This window comes from Nipponia nippon, unplaced genomic scaffold (genome assembly GCF_047370975.1).
Source record: "Nipponia nippon isolate SJK-2023a ecotype South Korea unplaced genomic scaffold, ASM4737097v1 scaffold_4, whole genome shotgun sequence".
Lineage (NCBI taxonomy): Eukaryota > Metazoa > Chordata > Aves > Pelecaniformes > Threskiornithidae > Nipponia > Nipponia nippon.
Window position 1 is genome coordinate 74,910,169 of NW_028262358.1, and position 16,527 is coordinate 74,926,695.

Genomic DNA, 16,527 nt, shown 5'->3' on the forward strand with positions numbered 1-16,527 from the left:
ATGAATCTGTGTCCGTAACTTCTGACTGACTGACAAGTATTTTTGTAATTTTTTTATCTGAATAGTCAGGTATCTTGCACGTGTTCATTGACACTTCACTGAACTCCCATTTTCTTGGTTTTCAGTTAATCATCCTCATTCTTTGTGTGGACTCCTACCCTCAAATAATCATAGGCAGCATGTCCCAGCTGTGTTTCACAGCTGAGGGACTCTGTGTATGCATTAGAAAAGGTTATTAGAAACAGATTGAGACTTCCTTTTATTTGTCTCACCTGGCAACAAATAAATTTCTAAGCTGAAGGCAGCATGAATCTAAGATAATCCCCAAATTGGTTGAGACTTACAGTAAAGGCCCAAAGGATCCCCCGTCTAGTACGACAGTGTGCAGTGCCTGCTTTCAGGTTATACAGCATGTTTCATAACTCCTATCCCCCTTCAATATTTCAGCTAAAGATGTGGACACATGAACAAATTGCTGTGTGCCAGGAGCTCTGTGGTCACTGCCTCTTTGCAGAGGAATAAACTCCTTCAATTTATTTGGTGCTCATTGTGGTTATGAGCAAGCACACAGTTGCTGCAAACCAGTTGTTAATTTGTGAGTTACCACCTGCCTGTCCACACTTACCCTGCAGTAAATGCGGTGAAACTATCAGCGAGAGAAATCATCCCAGGTATCATGTGATGAGTCTGCACAGGACAGTTACCGCAGCACTTGCTGGTCACAGATCTGTGTGGGAATGTTAATGCATGGATATGAATTCATGATCTCACTAAATGATGTGAGCTCCTTGCATAAACACCTGAACGGGTGGTGGATTGCTCTGCTTTATAAAAGTGCAGCAAAGTACCTATGCTTAGCACACAGGACAGTTAATACAAAGCCCTTGCCATGTTGTACGACAATACTTCAGCTTTCTGTGCAATGACTTTTCTATATGGGGAAAGTCATATTTAAATAAGTCCTTTGTTTTTCAGAGCCAATGAGTATGCGTACTTCTCAGGGATAAAGCAGGATACAAGCTTTTCTAGAAATCAATCTGTATTTAGTTATCTGAAAGTGATTTTAGAAGCCTTCTTTCAGAAAACCAGCATGAAATCTTTGGCAATTGTATGCAAGGTTTCCATTTAGGAGTAACTGACAGAACGGCTGAGACACAAATATACTGACGACGTGATTTTATAAAGCAGCTCATGTGCTCAGGATCTGTAGATGTCATGATCTTAAATGTAATGTGATTTAGAAGAGTTTTGTTTCTTCTTTGGCTGGGAGGGCTTTCAGGAAAATGTCATTAAAATGGTTAATGCCTTAGGTTATTTTTTTTTTTACAGGAAAACTAGAGTAAAATTGCTTGTCTTCCATTTCAGACAATCCTTTGAATAATGAAAGTTCTCGAACTCACTCCTCCGTCATTGCAACAAGCAAAATGTCTGTAAAGACCTCAATCTTTCACAAAGATGCTGCTACGCTAGAACCCCCATCTTCTGCTAAAATTACTTTTCAGTGTAAACACACAAGTGCCCTTTCTAACCATGTTTTGAATAATGAAGATTTAGTAGAAGACCTCTCGCAACCAAACACAGAAACAAGACCTGAACTTTCAGTCCATGCTCTTACAAAAGAAAGCACTTACTCAGCAAAGTACCTAACTCCATTCAGCAATAGTACCCATGCAGAAAACTCACACAAAGAGAGTAACAAGAAAGACACTCTCCCAGTTCCTTCATGTGAAAATAATATTTTTGAATATGAAGATGATATTTCATCAGTGAGCAGGCAGATACCTAGTAGGAAGTATACTAGCATCCGAAAGGCTGAAAAGGATGTCTCTTTTGTGCATGTGGGCCGCCATATTGGTGACAGCATGTTGAATAAAAACTTATTTAACTTTTCCGATTTGAGCCACTCCAGCCACTCCAAAGGTAAAATGTCCTCTGAAGTAAATGAAAAATCCAGCAGTGCAAATATAAATAGTTTTTTTCCAGCAACAGTTACAGAAAATTGTGAATTGGTATCTTGTTCAGGAGGCAGTCGAACTGTGGTACATTCACTTGAAAATAACACTGATGAAGGTGGCCTTAATAAGCTTAAAATTAGGTATGAAGAATTTCAGGAGCATAAGGCAGAAAAGCCAAGCCTCAGTCAACAAGCAGCACATTACATGTTCTTTCCTAGTGTTGTTCTTTCTAATTGTCTCAGTCGACCACAGAAGTTAGCTCCCGTGACATATAAATTACAGCAAGGCAACAAACAGTCCAGGTTGAAGCTGAATAAAAAGAAACATAGTTTTATCAATCATCAGGAGCCTGCAAGTGTAAATGATGTTGCATCAGTGAAGGAAAGCTGCTATACACAAGGTAATGCTTGTAGTAACATTCCTGATAAGGATAGTGCTTTACCTAGTGACTTAGTTCAAGTTCCTCTTGAGGCTTTTGAAAACAAAATGCCTACAAGTACTGCTAATTATACTGACTGCCAGTTTGCAGATGGATCTCTTGAAACTGAGCAGTCATTTGGATTATGTGGGAATAAATATACGCTCCGAACGAAACGGAAGGTAAATTATGAGACTGAAGACAGTGAATCAAGCTTTGTCGCACACAACTCAAAAATTAATCTACCTCAAGCGATAGAAGGTGTTGAAAGTTCGGATGGGCCTCAGAAGTCTCGAAAGCGTAGAAAACTTTCTAAAAAATTGCCACCTGTTATTATTAAATATATTATCATCAATAGATTTAGAGGGAGAAAAAATATGCTTGTTAAACTAGGGAAAGTAGATTCTAGTGAGGAAAGAGTAGTACTCACAGAGGAAAAGATGAACTTATATAAAAAGCTTGCACCTTTAAAGGACTTTTGGCCAAAAGTTCCTGACTCTCCTGCAACCAAATATCCTATTTATCCACTAACACCAAAGAAAAGTCACAAAAGGAAAGCAAAACATAAGTCAACCAAGAAAAAAGCTGGAAAACCACAAAAAACAGGTAGTAAAAATATTAAAAGAACTTTATCTTTCAGAAAAAGGACTCATACAATTCTTTCTCCTCCTTCACCGTCCTACAGTGCTGAAGCTGAAGACTGTGACTGTAACTATAGTGATGTTATGTCTAAGTTAGGTTTCCTTTCTGAGAGAAGCACAAGCCCAGTAAACACATCTCCACCTCGCTGCTGGTCTCCCACTGATCCAAAAGCAGAAGAAATTTTGACCAACCTGGACAGAGAAGCTTTATTTAATAGGGGGCCCAATATGTACAACAGCAAGACTGTTAATTCTAGTGTAGGAAAAAATAGTCGAGCAAAAACTCAGGTTAAGAAATGTAAAAAGAAATTTGCTAGCCCCACCGTATCTGCCAAGAAAAAGAAAAAGATTAATCAGGCTGATAAAACAGCAGATGATGGAAAGAAGAAACCTAGAACAAAACAAAGACAAAAAACAGCTGAAAAAGCGTCCTCAAGAAAGCGCGTTTTATTTAAAGATGAAAAAGGAAATACTCACTCTACTGCAGAAGTGAAGTTTGTGCTGAAACATCAAGATCTGCCTGAGATTTCTTACAACTCTGTCAACTCTCAGCCACTTCATAATCGGAAAGACAGTCCTCTTCCTGGCTATTCAGCAGGATATCTACCATCAGCACAGCTCCCTTCAGCAGCTGATGCACAAAGTAATTCATCAGGCTGTTTTCATTCATTGATGGAAATTGATAAGCCTGTAGTTGCACAGTGCTTACCTGCTCCACGAGAAGACTCTCATTCATCTCTTGCATCTACTCCTGTGGCATCTGGAAGGGAAGTACCAAAAACGAGCTCTCAACGGCCCAGAACTCAAAGTGCTATATTTAGAATGAAGGATTCTGCTCTCATTCAAAACATATTTGATCCATCTAATCGCTCAACTCGGGTAACACAGAATGCGCGCATCTCTAAAGATAAGACTTCTGCAAAAGCAGAAGAGATAAAAAATTTGCAAAACAGATATTTACCACCAGCTGGGAAATTAAATGAAGCTCGTGACTCTTTAGACACATCGAAGATGGATCAGTTACATGCCACTAACTATTTGCATTGTAAAGACAATAACCAACAGCAGATTTTTTGTTTACCAGAGGCATCCAGGCATTCTGATCCTTGTTCTTCTATTAAGTCATCTGAAGAGAGCCCTGGGCCACTCCAGTTGCCTAAGAACTGTTTCGTAACGTCTTTGAAGAGTCCAGTGAAACAGTTAAATTGGGACCAGAACCAGAGAGGTTTTATTTTGGATATGGCACATTTTAAACCTGAAACAGTAAAACAAAGGTCTCTGTCAGAAACAACCATGCAACCAAAACCCATCTCCCCATATAAAAATAGGACTATAGTGGCCCCATCAGCATTCAGTGAAGGACAGTCTGGCCTAGCTGTTTTGAAAGAGTTACTCCAGAAGAGACAGCAGAAAGCTCAAAATGCAAACGTTACACACGAACCATTACCAGCTAAAACACAGCTGAGCAGGAATATACCATGCCCTCTTGAACAGAATAAAGCAGTCAAAAGGTCACGGTCAGTCACATCACCAAGAAAATCTCGTGCTCCCAGGAATACAAAACCTAAAGAAAAAACACCAAAACTTTCAAAAATGGAGTCTTTAAGCCAGCAGATCAGTAGTCGCATTGATCACTCTGTGTCTGATGACAGCCCCGTTTTTTTTTCAGACCCTGGTTTTGAAAGCTGCTACTCGCTTGAAGACAGCTTGTCTCCAGACCACAATTACAACTTTGATATTAATAGTATAGGGCAAACTGGATTTTGCAGTTTTTATTCCGCAAGCCAGTTTGTCCCTGCAGATCAAAATTTGCCCCAGAAATTCCTGAGTGATGCAGTTCAAGATCTTGGTTCTGGACAAACAACAGAAAATGACTTGCTGTGTCATAATGACCAAAAATCTGAGGAAGAAAAGCAGCATTCTTCAAGCACGAGTAAATGGATACGGTCTGGTTCCCTAAGCCCTGAGCTTTTTGAGAAAACTTCACTGGATAATGAGAACCACTGCCATAGCCAATGGAGGAAAAATGTTCATCCTTCAACTTCTAGATCTAGTTCTATTGATACCTCTTGTATGCAAGAGACTGAGGTCTGTTTAAATGAAAAATTCAAATTGAATAGAAATGCAGTAAATAAAGAGAGATTTCTTAACCTTCCTCAGCCAACCAGCTCAGACTGGATCCAAAGCCACATTAGAAAAGAAACCACTTTTGAACCTTGTCAACCACTTGATTCAGTTAATACCTCTTTTACATCCATATTGTCTTCTCCTGATGGTGAACTTATAGATGCAGCTTCTGAGGATTTAGAATTATATGTTTCAAGAAACAATGAAGCATTAACTCCAACTCCAGATAGTTCACCAAGATCAACCAGTTCTCCCTCACAATCAAAGAATGGAAGTTTTACACCTCGTACCGCTTACATTCTTAAGCCTCTCATGTCCCCACCCAGTCGTGAAGAAATCATGGCAACTTTGCTAGATCATGATCTTGCAGAAACAATTTATCAGGAACCATTTTGCAGCAATCCTTCAGATGCTCCAGAAAAGCCAAGGTACTGTGTTAAATGCACTTCTGTCTACATATGCTTGTGATTATATTAAATTTAGTTTATTCCTGTAAACAATTTTATGCTGTTATGTGGCACAGATACATGAAAGATCCCATTTGATACACATACATTTGAAGTTGAAAATTACTGTACTTCCCATGCAAATACCCATTTTCATTCATGACACTTTGGGTTTTTTATTGCTTGATATTATTATAGTAAGTGGGAATGTGCCTGCTTGGTTTGTAGAAGAAAGACACTGCCCACAGGAATTGTATAGTGAGAAAACTAGTTAGCAGGACTCTGCTTGTATATCATCTTGAGGACTGCCTGCAGTGCAGTTTAGAGCAAAACAATAATTCAGACTATTTTATTCACAGGGAGATTGGAGGACGGCTTCTCACAGTGGAAACTAGACTTCCAAATGACCTGCTTGAGTTTGAGGGGGACTTCTCATTAGAAGGTCTACGACTCTGGAAGACCGCTTTTTCAGCAATGACAGAAAGTCCTAGACCAGGGTCTCCTCACCGTTATGGTCACTCTACTGTTAATAAAAGAGAAAGTAATAGCCATAAAACTAGTGAAGACAAAAAAATAGTCATAATGCCATGCAAGTGTGCTCCAAGCCAACAGCAAGTTCAGATATGGCTTCATGCCAAAGAAGAGTATGAACATTTCAAGAAATTGCCTAAGAATCATCCTGCTGAACTGGAAAAGACAGCTGAGAATTTCAGCTCTGCAGTATTGTCTGAAGAGAAGTCTATAGAATTAGTAAAAGAAGCTAAAGATTTAAATTTTTCTAGCCTGGAAGATGAAAGACGTATTGTGCCTACAAAGAATTCTCCTGCTTCCGTGGCAGAAACTGCAAAAACACAAACCAAGGAAACCTGTAATAAGTCTATAAGCACTATAGGAACTTCTATAAATACTAAAAATGACATAGACTCTAATAAAATTCCATCTGAAAGTAAGACACTTATTACTTCAACACTAGAGCATGATAAGGAGGAGGAGGAGGAAGATTATTATGTCAATTACAGTTCACCAGATTCTCCAGTACTTCCTCCTTGGCAGCAAGTAGCCTCTCCAGATCCCAAGCAGTCCAATTTAGAAGACACAGAGTGGAAAACTCAGGATATTATTTTGTCTTCTGTGGAAGGAAATGATATAGTACCTGTTGGAAGCGCACAAAACTCTCCATCCACCCAAGAGGACGTTAGGACATCCTTTGACACGTCTCCATTTCCAGTTAATGAAGATCCTGGAAATTCTGAATCCATTTGCCTGCATAGTACACCTATTGTGCAGAGAAAAAGTCAAGATGGAGTACCTGAAGTTCTTGGGTTTACTCCTCTATCCACAGGTAAATCCATTAAGTGATTCTAATGATACACAAAAAAAATTGCTGAATATGATATTATATTTCTTTTAACATAATGAGAATATAATTATATCTCCACAAAAATCTATTTAAAACTAGTTTTGGAAAGGAAAAGGCCTGTGCATTATTGTTAAAGTAGCTTACTGAATTATGAAAAAAGTCTAGAAGCAGAACACCCTTTTTCTTCCTGATGGTCTCTAGTATCTGAACTCTGAAGTGCTGGTTAAAAACTTAATTTAAAAGTATAGCTCATTTGGGGGATTTTGAAATCTTTTTTGTTATATTGCTTGTATTTTTCTGAATATAATCTCAATGTAGAGTGTGAATAGCATTGCAATGTTCAAGATGATAATCATGTGAGGTTTGGTAACTTACTTGCCTTGTACTATACATTCCTAAATGTCCATAAATACCAAATTGTAATAGTTGTGCTTTGGATTGGACAGAGAATGAAGTTGTATTTGTTTACATATAATATTTGTTTATAATGTTAACCAAATGCCTCTGGTTATTTTCAGCATGTTGTTTAATGTCTAGACAATATTATTGAGGCTAAGCAGTTTTGTACTCATATATGTTTACAGAACCAAAAGCCCAGAAACTGAGCCACAAGAGGGGAAATAATACTGATGGTCTTCGAAGAGTACTCCTAACCACACAAATGAAGGTAAATTAAGGTTTTATGTACAGATGTATTTTTATTACACCACACATACACATTTCCATTCTCTGCCTTCTGTGTTGTTTTTTTCTTTTGCTGTTAAGATCTTGAAAATACATTTAAAATGGTAGGTTGCAATTGCTGTAGAATCAGTGTACACTCAAAGTTAGAAAGAAATCAGTTTAATTTGCAGGAGGGGGAAAAGTTAGATATTGAGAGTATGTTCTATGTTTTAGGGTAGTGAGATGCTAATGAAACCCTAAAGAGACACTGTGTAAGGGTGTTGTCTTTTTAAGTTCTATTGTAATTTCCCTTTTATATATATATGTGTGCATATATATGCACACACCCGTGTCTATTTATGTATCTCTGTGTGTGTGTATTAGTTTTCAGAAAATGCTCTAGGCATTTTCTGAAAACAGTGTAGGCAGTGAACGCCACCAGCATGCTGACAGAGTAGAAAGGGATTGCATTAAATTATCAGTCACATGTTTTCCCTAAAGAGTGTTTCTGCTCCCCATGTTGGAAACAGAAAGGTGGGCTTGGTGCATTACCAAAATGACCCAATAGTATTTTCTTTTGTTCTTAACATACTGGTATTCACCCAGTTCAAGTGGGTACTTAAGTGTACCCTTAATTCAGTGCCTTAAAAAGTGGTGACTGAAACAGAGGTTTTTGATGAACTGTTGCTCAAGAGAGACTAGAGATTTGCTGGTTCCCCTGTCCTCAGGCTTCTAAGAGAACTAATATGTGTGGGGTTTTGGTTTTTTGTGTTGGTTTTGTTTTGTTTTGTTTTTAAAGGCTACAGCTGTTGTTTCCCTGTTGAAAAATGACATGAGGAGGTAGTGGAAGCTTTTTTTTTTTTTTAATTAATAATTGTAGTGTAGCATTTTCATTGATAAATTTCTATTCAATATTGTATATGAATTTAGCAACCTGTAGTTTTTTCAATATTATACTGTGCTTTCTTTTCTTTTTTTTTCCCCCCGATAAGAATCAGTTTGCTGCTCTCGGCGCTCCAAAAAAAGAGACTTCTCAGATTGAAGGACCATCTTTAAATAATACTTATGGTTTTAAAGTCAGTGTGGAAAACCTGCAGGAAGCAAAATCTTTACATGAGGTAACTTACTGTTACATGTTATTTTATAAAATGATAGTTTATCATACCGGTTTTATAATAGCAGAATTTAAAAATCTTTTCCTCCTTGGTCCCTGCCTGACTTAAAATTAATCAGTGTGTGATGTCTGCAGCTTTAAGTAGTCGCTCTCTAGTTTCAGCTGGGTCGCCAAGTGCCTTTATTTAATAGTATTGAACTAAATTTCCCGGTATTTTTGCTGAGAAGGTGATAAACTTTCCTTTAAAAATAAAAATAAGGGAAAGATCAGAAGGAAGAAATAGTACGTTTTGTATAAAACTTAGTAATGTTTTTGTATAAAAACATTACTTGAAAAAGTAGTTGACCATAACTGTCATGGATTATTTCCTTAAGAAACAAGGCATCTGGCATCATTCAGTTGGGCCCTCCCACTATCTCTACATGTTACCTTCTGAACCTGTTGGCCAGTTTCTACTACATTTAGCAAAATGGTACATGTCTCAAAGAGTCTGCCTACATATTTCATGTAGATCAGTGATTGGTCAGGGAAGAGAGATCAAAATTGGTGCTGGAGAAAGGGATGCAACGTGAGTATAGTACTGCTGTGTTTGGCTGCTAACTGGCCAGCCAGCATGTGTGTGCTCCCAGACAGTCACCACATCCGTGGCTTGGAATTGGCTCTTGATCAATTTACAGATGAGATGGGGAGACACAAGTTTTATGTGCTGAGTAGATGACATAGGAGAAGCCACAAGAAACTAATGATTTTGCAGGAAATGGAGATAGACCTTGATAGTAAAATTTCATTTCAGCTATGGCTGCAAATCTAGAGGAAATCAGGCTGCCCCCAGGGCAGCTTACATACTCGGAACTATTTGTAACTTTTCCCTTGTAATCCTTCCAATCTACCTATTAGTCCACATTATCAACTATATTATGCAAGACAAAAGAGCAGCAACATAGCGTTGAAACAGTATTAAACACTACAGTATTTATTGTAGAGTCAAAACTGTACAATATATAGGGATTAGCATTTTCTTAATGCAAACCATTCTGCAAAAAGCTGTAGCAACATGATGTGGAAGTTCTTTAATGCAAGTGAAGGGAAAGTTAGGTATTCCCCATATCTTCCTGTAAGTGACTTAGTCTTTGTGCTTGTTTGCACGTCTTGGGTGAGGGAGGGAAAGCAAAATATAGATTATAAAGTGATTCTTTGTTCTTGATCAGTCTGAAAACTTAATTCAGCTCAATATGCAAAGCTGTTTGAAAACATTACAGGAATTTACAGTTGTTGAAGTTGAACATTTCTGTTTGTATTTTCTGCTTTTGGTAGAAGACGATAGTGCTCAGAAACAAATACTGAATTTTAATAATTTAGTATAAAAATGTATTAAGTAATTAATCTTTTTTTGTAAGATAATGCTTTTTGCAAAAAAGTGAGATCCAGGGATGCATGTTTAATCACTTCTATGAATTTTCAGGTGTGACTTCTTAGTTACAGTATAATACGACCATATAAATGTCTGGATTGAGTTCATTTGCACTAATAATCTCCTCTTAAATTTTTTGAAGAAAGCTCCAAAATGTACTAACTTACTGTATTTATTTGTTGGTAGGTCCAACACCTTACCCTCATCAGTATGGAGTTACATGCTCGAACCAGACGAGATTTGGAACCAGACCCAGAGTTTGATCCGATCTGTGCTTTGTTCTATTGCATCTCATCAGACACAGCACTGCCAAATACTGATAAAAAAGAAATCGCTGGTGCTATAGTGATTGATAGAGACAGGACACTCTCAAGCCAAGGTTCCTATTTCTTTTTTTCTTAATATATTTTACAAAAATGCTTATTTCATAGTAATCAAACAGTAGCAAGCAAAATATAATCGAGTACCTATGTTACTATTTAGCTCATTTAATTTTGTCTTGTTGACTGTTGGATGAATGGCCATATTAAACATAGAGAGAGTTTTCCTGCTTATATCTTCCAAAGAACTATTGCATGGGCTGTAAACCACAAATAACATACACATGTGCAAAATATCTATGTTTGCGTACTTGTGGACAAGCTCCTGCAGTGTTCTAAAAGTATAAAGAGGAAAACCTGCCTTTACTTTCCTACTCAAGTTGCTGGATAGCTACAAGTAGAAAATGTTAAAAGCAAGACAGTATGTTTTATATTTTACTTAAGGGTTATTTTTGTGGTTTTATCTGATCCTTTTAGGATCTAAACAGGGGCCCTTATTCTATTGTACCTTTTTGGCTTTGTTTAGACCAGTGATACTCAACCTGTGGCTCTAGAGCCGGATGTGGCTCTTCATGGCCCTACAGGCGGCTCTCGCAATGTAGGCATCTGATCGGCGCTCCACTCTATCAGGCAGCGCGGGGAGCACTGAGCAAATGGACCAGCAGTGTGGGAGTCGCTGAAGTTCCCCCTCCCATAGGGGGAAAGAAAAGGAGCTGCTGGGATCCCCCCACAGGTAAGAGTAGAGATCACCTCCCACCCAGCAGCCGTGGGGCAGAATGGGGAAAAACTCGCCCTTTTGCCCCTTCCACCCTTCCACCCCACTCCTTCCTAGCAGCCAGAAGGGGTTGAAGACAGAATGCTGCTGGGAGAGAGGATGCTGATGTGTCATATCGTGATGTATCAATATGTGATGATGTTGAGGCAGCATCATCACACATTGAAGTGTCATGATGGGAAAAAAAAAAAATATCACACTGTTGATACTTGATTTTTATGGTGCTCTACAACTCCATTTAATAAAGAAGTGGCTCTCCAGCTGTTAAAGGTTGAGTACCACTGGTTTAGGCTAGTAAAAAAAAAAAAAAAAAAACAAAAAAAAACAAAACAAAAAAAACCCAAAAAAACGTTCTCTTTCTTTCAGGGTTTCTTTGGCACTGTGAATGTGTATTAAACCACAAAATACTGTCTAAAATTTAAGTGTGGACAAAAACGTACCAAAAATATATTTAGCATTAAGGCAACAGCTCCTTCTTTTACCAGTTTATTTTTCAAAGTATTGTAGATATTATATCATGTTAAGTTAAGTTCTTACTATTCTCAGTGAAGTTTATTCTGGTATTATATGCTTGTTACTATCTTTAAAAAAAATATCTCCATTACCTTACTAAGTGAGATTTTCCACAGTGTAGCCGCTATGGCTCCCTAGGTGTGTGCCACTGATAAATTATCAAGAAAAAGCTCCCTGTAAAGATGTCCAATAATATTTTGAAAAAACAAAGGTTCTAATCTGGTTTCGTTAGTGAAATAAAATGATATGTTTAATTGTTATTGTGACATTCCTTGCTTTAATTGATGTGTGCTGTCAATATTTTCTTGGTTAGAATTTTTTGAGTTCCCTGTGGAGTGACTTGACATTGAGATATACCTTTTTTCCCCTTTTTGTATTATTATTGCTTTGTAAGTTACAGTACTCATTTTAACCTTTATTTCTGAAAGCACACTTTTTTTAATTCTCAAGATCTTAAGAATGTGTTAAAGTAGAATGCCTTTTAAAAACTCCAGATTGTTGCCTTAGTCAGAGATATTACTATCTGTTATATAGAAAAAATGAAAAAACAGAGTATGTGTTGCATATTATTCATTTATAGAGAGTTTTTTATACGGAAGGCAAATGCTGGGTTCCTGCATGCATATGAATTAGCTCACACATTATCAATGTAGACACTCTTAATGTGCACTAAGTGAGCAGTTGCTCGTGTTTTTCCATTTCTACTATTAACTTAGCGGTGTTTTTTAAGTGTAGTGAAAAAAGAACTATACTATGTTATGTAGCATTTTCATTCTTCAAAGCATTTTGCAAAGTGCTGCTCTAAGCTAGCAATTAAAATTTTGCATGAAAACACTGTGTGAGCTGTTATATGGTCCTTTAGTATTTCTAATTCAAAAATAATTTTCTAATAGCTGGACTCTTGTAAATGTAAAATGGTGAAATTTTTCTTGAATAGAATTTATTTATATTTGAGAATTTGTGCAAGATTACCACTATGGTAGAATTTTACAAAGTGAAAAGAACAAACTTTTCCACCCAAGAGGAACAAAATAAGTCCATGGAATTAATTGTGATAATAATTAGTGTTAAAGATAAAAATAGGTTGTATTCCATACTTCTTTTCAGGTTTATGTTTTATTCTAAAGCAATGTTGTTGACTGAAGTCATGGAATTCCTTCTAAATTGTAATGATTTTTTTTTTTTTTTACTTTATTTTCTAGGGAGCAGAGACCAAGCCCCCTTGCTCACAAGATCTGGAGTTACAGGACTAGAAGTCAGTTACGCTACTGATGAAAGAACTCTTTTCCAGGAAGTAGTGAATATTGTAAAAAGGTAGCATATCTGTACGTTCTGCTTTTATTTTTCAGGCTTGGTACAGCAGATTTAGTTCCTTCAACCCTTGCCAGTCTCTCAAATACTGATTTTTGTTGTTGTTTCCCTCAAAGGCTTATTTCTAGAGTGGACAAGCATGGTGGTCTTTCGAATAAAAATACTTTTTGCTTTTCCTTTTCTCTGACAGCAAGAACATTCAGATCCTCTTAAGCAGCTGAGTTACAGTCTTGAAACTAATCAGCCCTATAAGTAATCTTCTTTAAGATACAACCTTTCCTGTTAATCCCAGAATTCATTACACATCTCTCTCTGGAACTCTCAGAATAGTAGATATTAACAGTGCTGAGAGCTATAGAAAACCCCTCAGATGGGAAGAATTTTTTCTAGGGACTCTGAGGCAAGACAGAAAAAAAGCTACATGGTACTGAAACTGCTATGGACAGATTAAAATAACCAGTACTTGAAAAATCAATTTCCTTCATTAGTTTTGTCTTCTCTGAATGGAAATCCCCTGCTCCATCAGACTTGGAAAACTGCTGGTTTTCCCCATCTCCACCAAGGCTGGGAAGCCTGTTTGGTATCCCTCTCGGCTGGTGAGTAGGTGGAACTGCAGACGTCTCTCCAGGCCCTACTGACAGAGGTGCAAAGCTGTAAAATTTCAAGGAAAAATAAACAGATTTAAACTATGAGTCACCCTGCTGGAATAGAGGCACAAGAAAAAAATGTGTACTAGGCAGAGTACATTTGCAATTCTTTCTCTCTCCAACCAGAAAACCTCTGATGAGAAAGACATTGACCAACCCCATGAAGCCAGAATACAAAAAGAGTTGCTGAATGCAACCAACACAGGGTGGCTCCTGGCAGAGCAGCAGATCCCTGTTCAGAGAAGACAAAATTCAGGTAAGGCACATAATTTTATTTTTCTCTTTCTTGGAAATCTAGTGCTCCATCAAACTTAGGAAAATTACTGAGAATGAGAAGCTGCCAATAAATGAAGCATTCTCCACTAGTTGTGTGCAAATTTAAAAAGTGACAATACATAAAGAGTATGAGAGACAGAACTCGGCAGTTAGAATATATATCGCTGAAGAACAGAAGAAGTCTACATCTGTACATATTTGAAGGCATTACAGAATGAAAAAAGCATGACATTTTTGTAGTACTTCAAGATGGAATGTACCAATCACCAGGTTGCTGACTGAGAAATCTCTTCTTAAGAGATACTCTCTTTCAACACTGTGCTAGTGTGCCTTTTTGACTCAACAACTTTATCTTCAAAGATTGAGTTAGTTAACTTGTATTCCTGGAAGATAAAAGATTAGATCTATTAATGGAGAGGCGGACTGCTGTTGTCGTCTTGGTCTACTTCCCTCCTAAGCAATCAGACTTACACTGAACTCTCAACAAATATGTTTTTAAAACTTGGACCACATCTACAGTTTGCAGCTCTTTTCCCTCTTTATTTTCTGTAGCCTAGGTGAAAGAGAATAAGAAATTTTGCTGGAGTAAATGTCTTCTATTCCTTAAGCACAAAACAAGTCTCTAAGCCAAGAGTAGCTTTAACTGAAGGAAAAAGTATGGTGAAACTACTTGATTAAAAAGTAGTGGACTGCGAAAATCTGCCTCAATGGGAAGTGAACAAGCAAGCAGCTTTAATGAAAACTTTCAGCATCAGGAATTATTTTTAAAACAATCTTCTGTTGCAGTTTTTAGTATTGTTCTTCCCATCACAAGCTAGGTACTCTAGTTGTTCTGGTAGGTGCACTTAATAGTAGGTCTGATAGGTTAGAGAAAGAAAACAATCAGGCCATGTTTAAGAAGCATTACCACTTGGGGTTCATGGAGCAAAACTCAAAATCACCTTAATTTATCAGCAAAGGACCGTATCAGTATCTTATATGCTGATGTATGCATCAGGCTAGAGGATAATAGGTTCTTGTGACCAAACAGCATGCCCAGCATGACTGCAGCTTACTTTTGGTTCAAGTTCTTGGCCTCTTTGGGTGTTGGAGGGGAGGGTGGAAGAGTGAAATGCCAGGTTCCTGGCGCAGTGAATGACACAGTATCTGTTCAGTCTTGACTGTCAATACCAGGAACAGACTTTATCAGCTTGTTGGTGCACTGAAGAGAGGGTACCTCAGCTATGGGAGGAGTTGTCTTATGCAGTCCAATTGAAGAATTCGTGTTCCCATTTCTAGTCATTCTCTTAGTTGTTGGCCTAATTCTTGCTCTTATTTCATATATGTGAAATTGTGGAACATAGTCATTTGTTTCAAGTTCCAGCCTTCTACTCCTCTATTTAGGCCTTTTGTTTTTATTCTGTTCTGGTTATCAAAAATAAGAAATGGTTGATTCTGTCACTTCTTGTCAATAGATGTAAACTCTGGAAGAGCACAGTAGAGAATTCTTGACCACTGTTCCCAGCACACAGATGAGGGAAAGGTGATTCCTGGGAAACGTATCACTTCCTGCAATACTCTTAGCTCATGAGACTCTTTTTCCATCAGAAATCTGCAAACGTTTTGTCTTAGAACAAATGACCCAGAATATCTACGCAAATAGTCTTTATAACATGCTGGTTGATATTGAGGGGGACAGATGCTGAAGCAAAGCGTGATAAATTAGTGAGGTTTTAATGCCTGCTGGTGTTTTATTCTTGGGCTGCACCACTAGCCTTTTGTCACTGAAGAGTGTTTTCCAAATCTAACTTTTCATAGCAGAGCTAAAGTTACTCTGTTACACGTTCACTGAAGATGAGTATTGCTCCAGAAAGTTCACTGGAATTGATGACATGATGTTGGATTCAGTTATACCTTCACTGTGAGGTTGTTCAGCGTGTGCTAGATCTGAATGATTAACATGTGCTTCCACCTAGATGGCCGTAAATACCAGGTTAAATGTTCTTCTGTGAAGATGTCGTCTCTGATTAACTTGGGGTAGTTGGCAAATGAAAATAAGTCATCTTGACGTCTGTAGACCAGAAGAAGACCTGGTTGTTTCTCTGGAATTGTGATCTGTGATTTCATCTAGCAGATTTGTCCAAATATTGAGGGGAATAAGCACCTTTATTTTTAGGAGATTATTACTGAGAGTGATTCAGCTGTGAAATAGGAGTACTTACACGTGTGAGTACCAAAATCTGTGTAGGGACAGCTAAAAGAAAGCACATCATTGTAAAGGGAATTCAAGAATTCTCTTTAATTCTAAAAGGTACTAAAATACTGAGCTGCTTGAGGGTTGAGAGGCAGGAAACAGTTTGAAAGGACGAACCATAGAGGTGAGTTTGGAGGAGGCAGGGAACAATAAACAACATGGATTTGCAACAAAGAATACCATAATTAAAGTGGTTCTTGGTACCTTGACAACTGTCTTAGAGTTTGAGAGGAAGCTTCACCTACATAGATCCAGTTTTCCCTTCTTTAGTAAGCTGTCCTCTGGCTGTAAACAAAAAAATAGGACTTCAGCTCAAA

General features: G+C 37.7%; 1 protein-coding gene across 5 annotated transcripts in view; it reads left to right on the forward strand.

The window, feature by feature from the left end:
• Positions 1-16,527, forward strand: part of REV3L (REV3 like, DNA directed polymerase zeta catalytic subunit) — a 129,700-nt gene that overhangs the window by 81,682 nt on the left and 31,491 nt on the right. For 4 of the 5 annotated variants that reach the window (XM_087775676.1, XM_087775673.1, XM_087775672.1 and 1 more), the window contains 6 exons: positions 1,366-5,569; positions 5,947-6,929; positions 7,532-7,614; positions 8,603-8,728; positions 10,322-10,514; positions 12,946-13,057. In XM_087775676.1, the coding sequence (XP_087631802.1) occupies positions 1,366-5,569; positions 5,947-6,929; positions 7,532-7,614; positions 8,603-8,728; positions 10,322-10,514; positions 12,946-13,057 (5,701 nt within the window). Of the gene's footprint in view, positions 1-1,329; positions 5,570-5,946; positions 6,930-7,531; positions 7,615-8,602; positions 8,729-10,321; positions 10,515-12,945; positions 13,058-16,527 lie in introns of all 5 variants that reach the window. The other variant, XM_087775675.1, reaches the window with a different exon arrangement.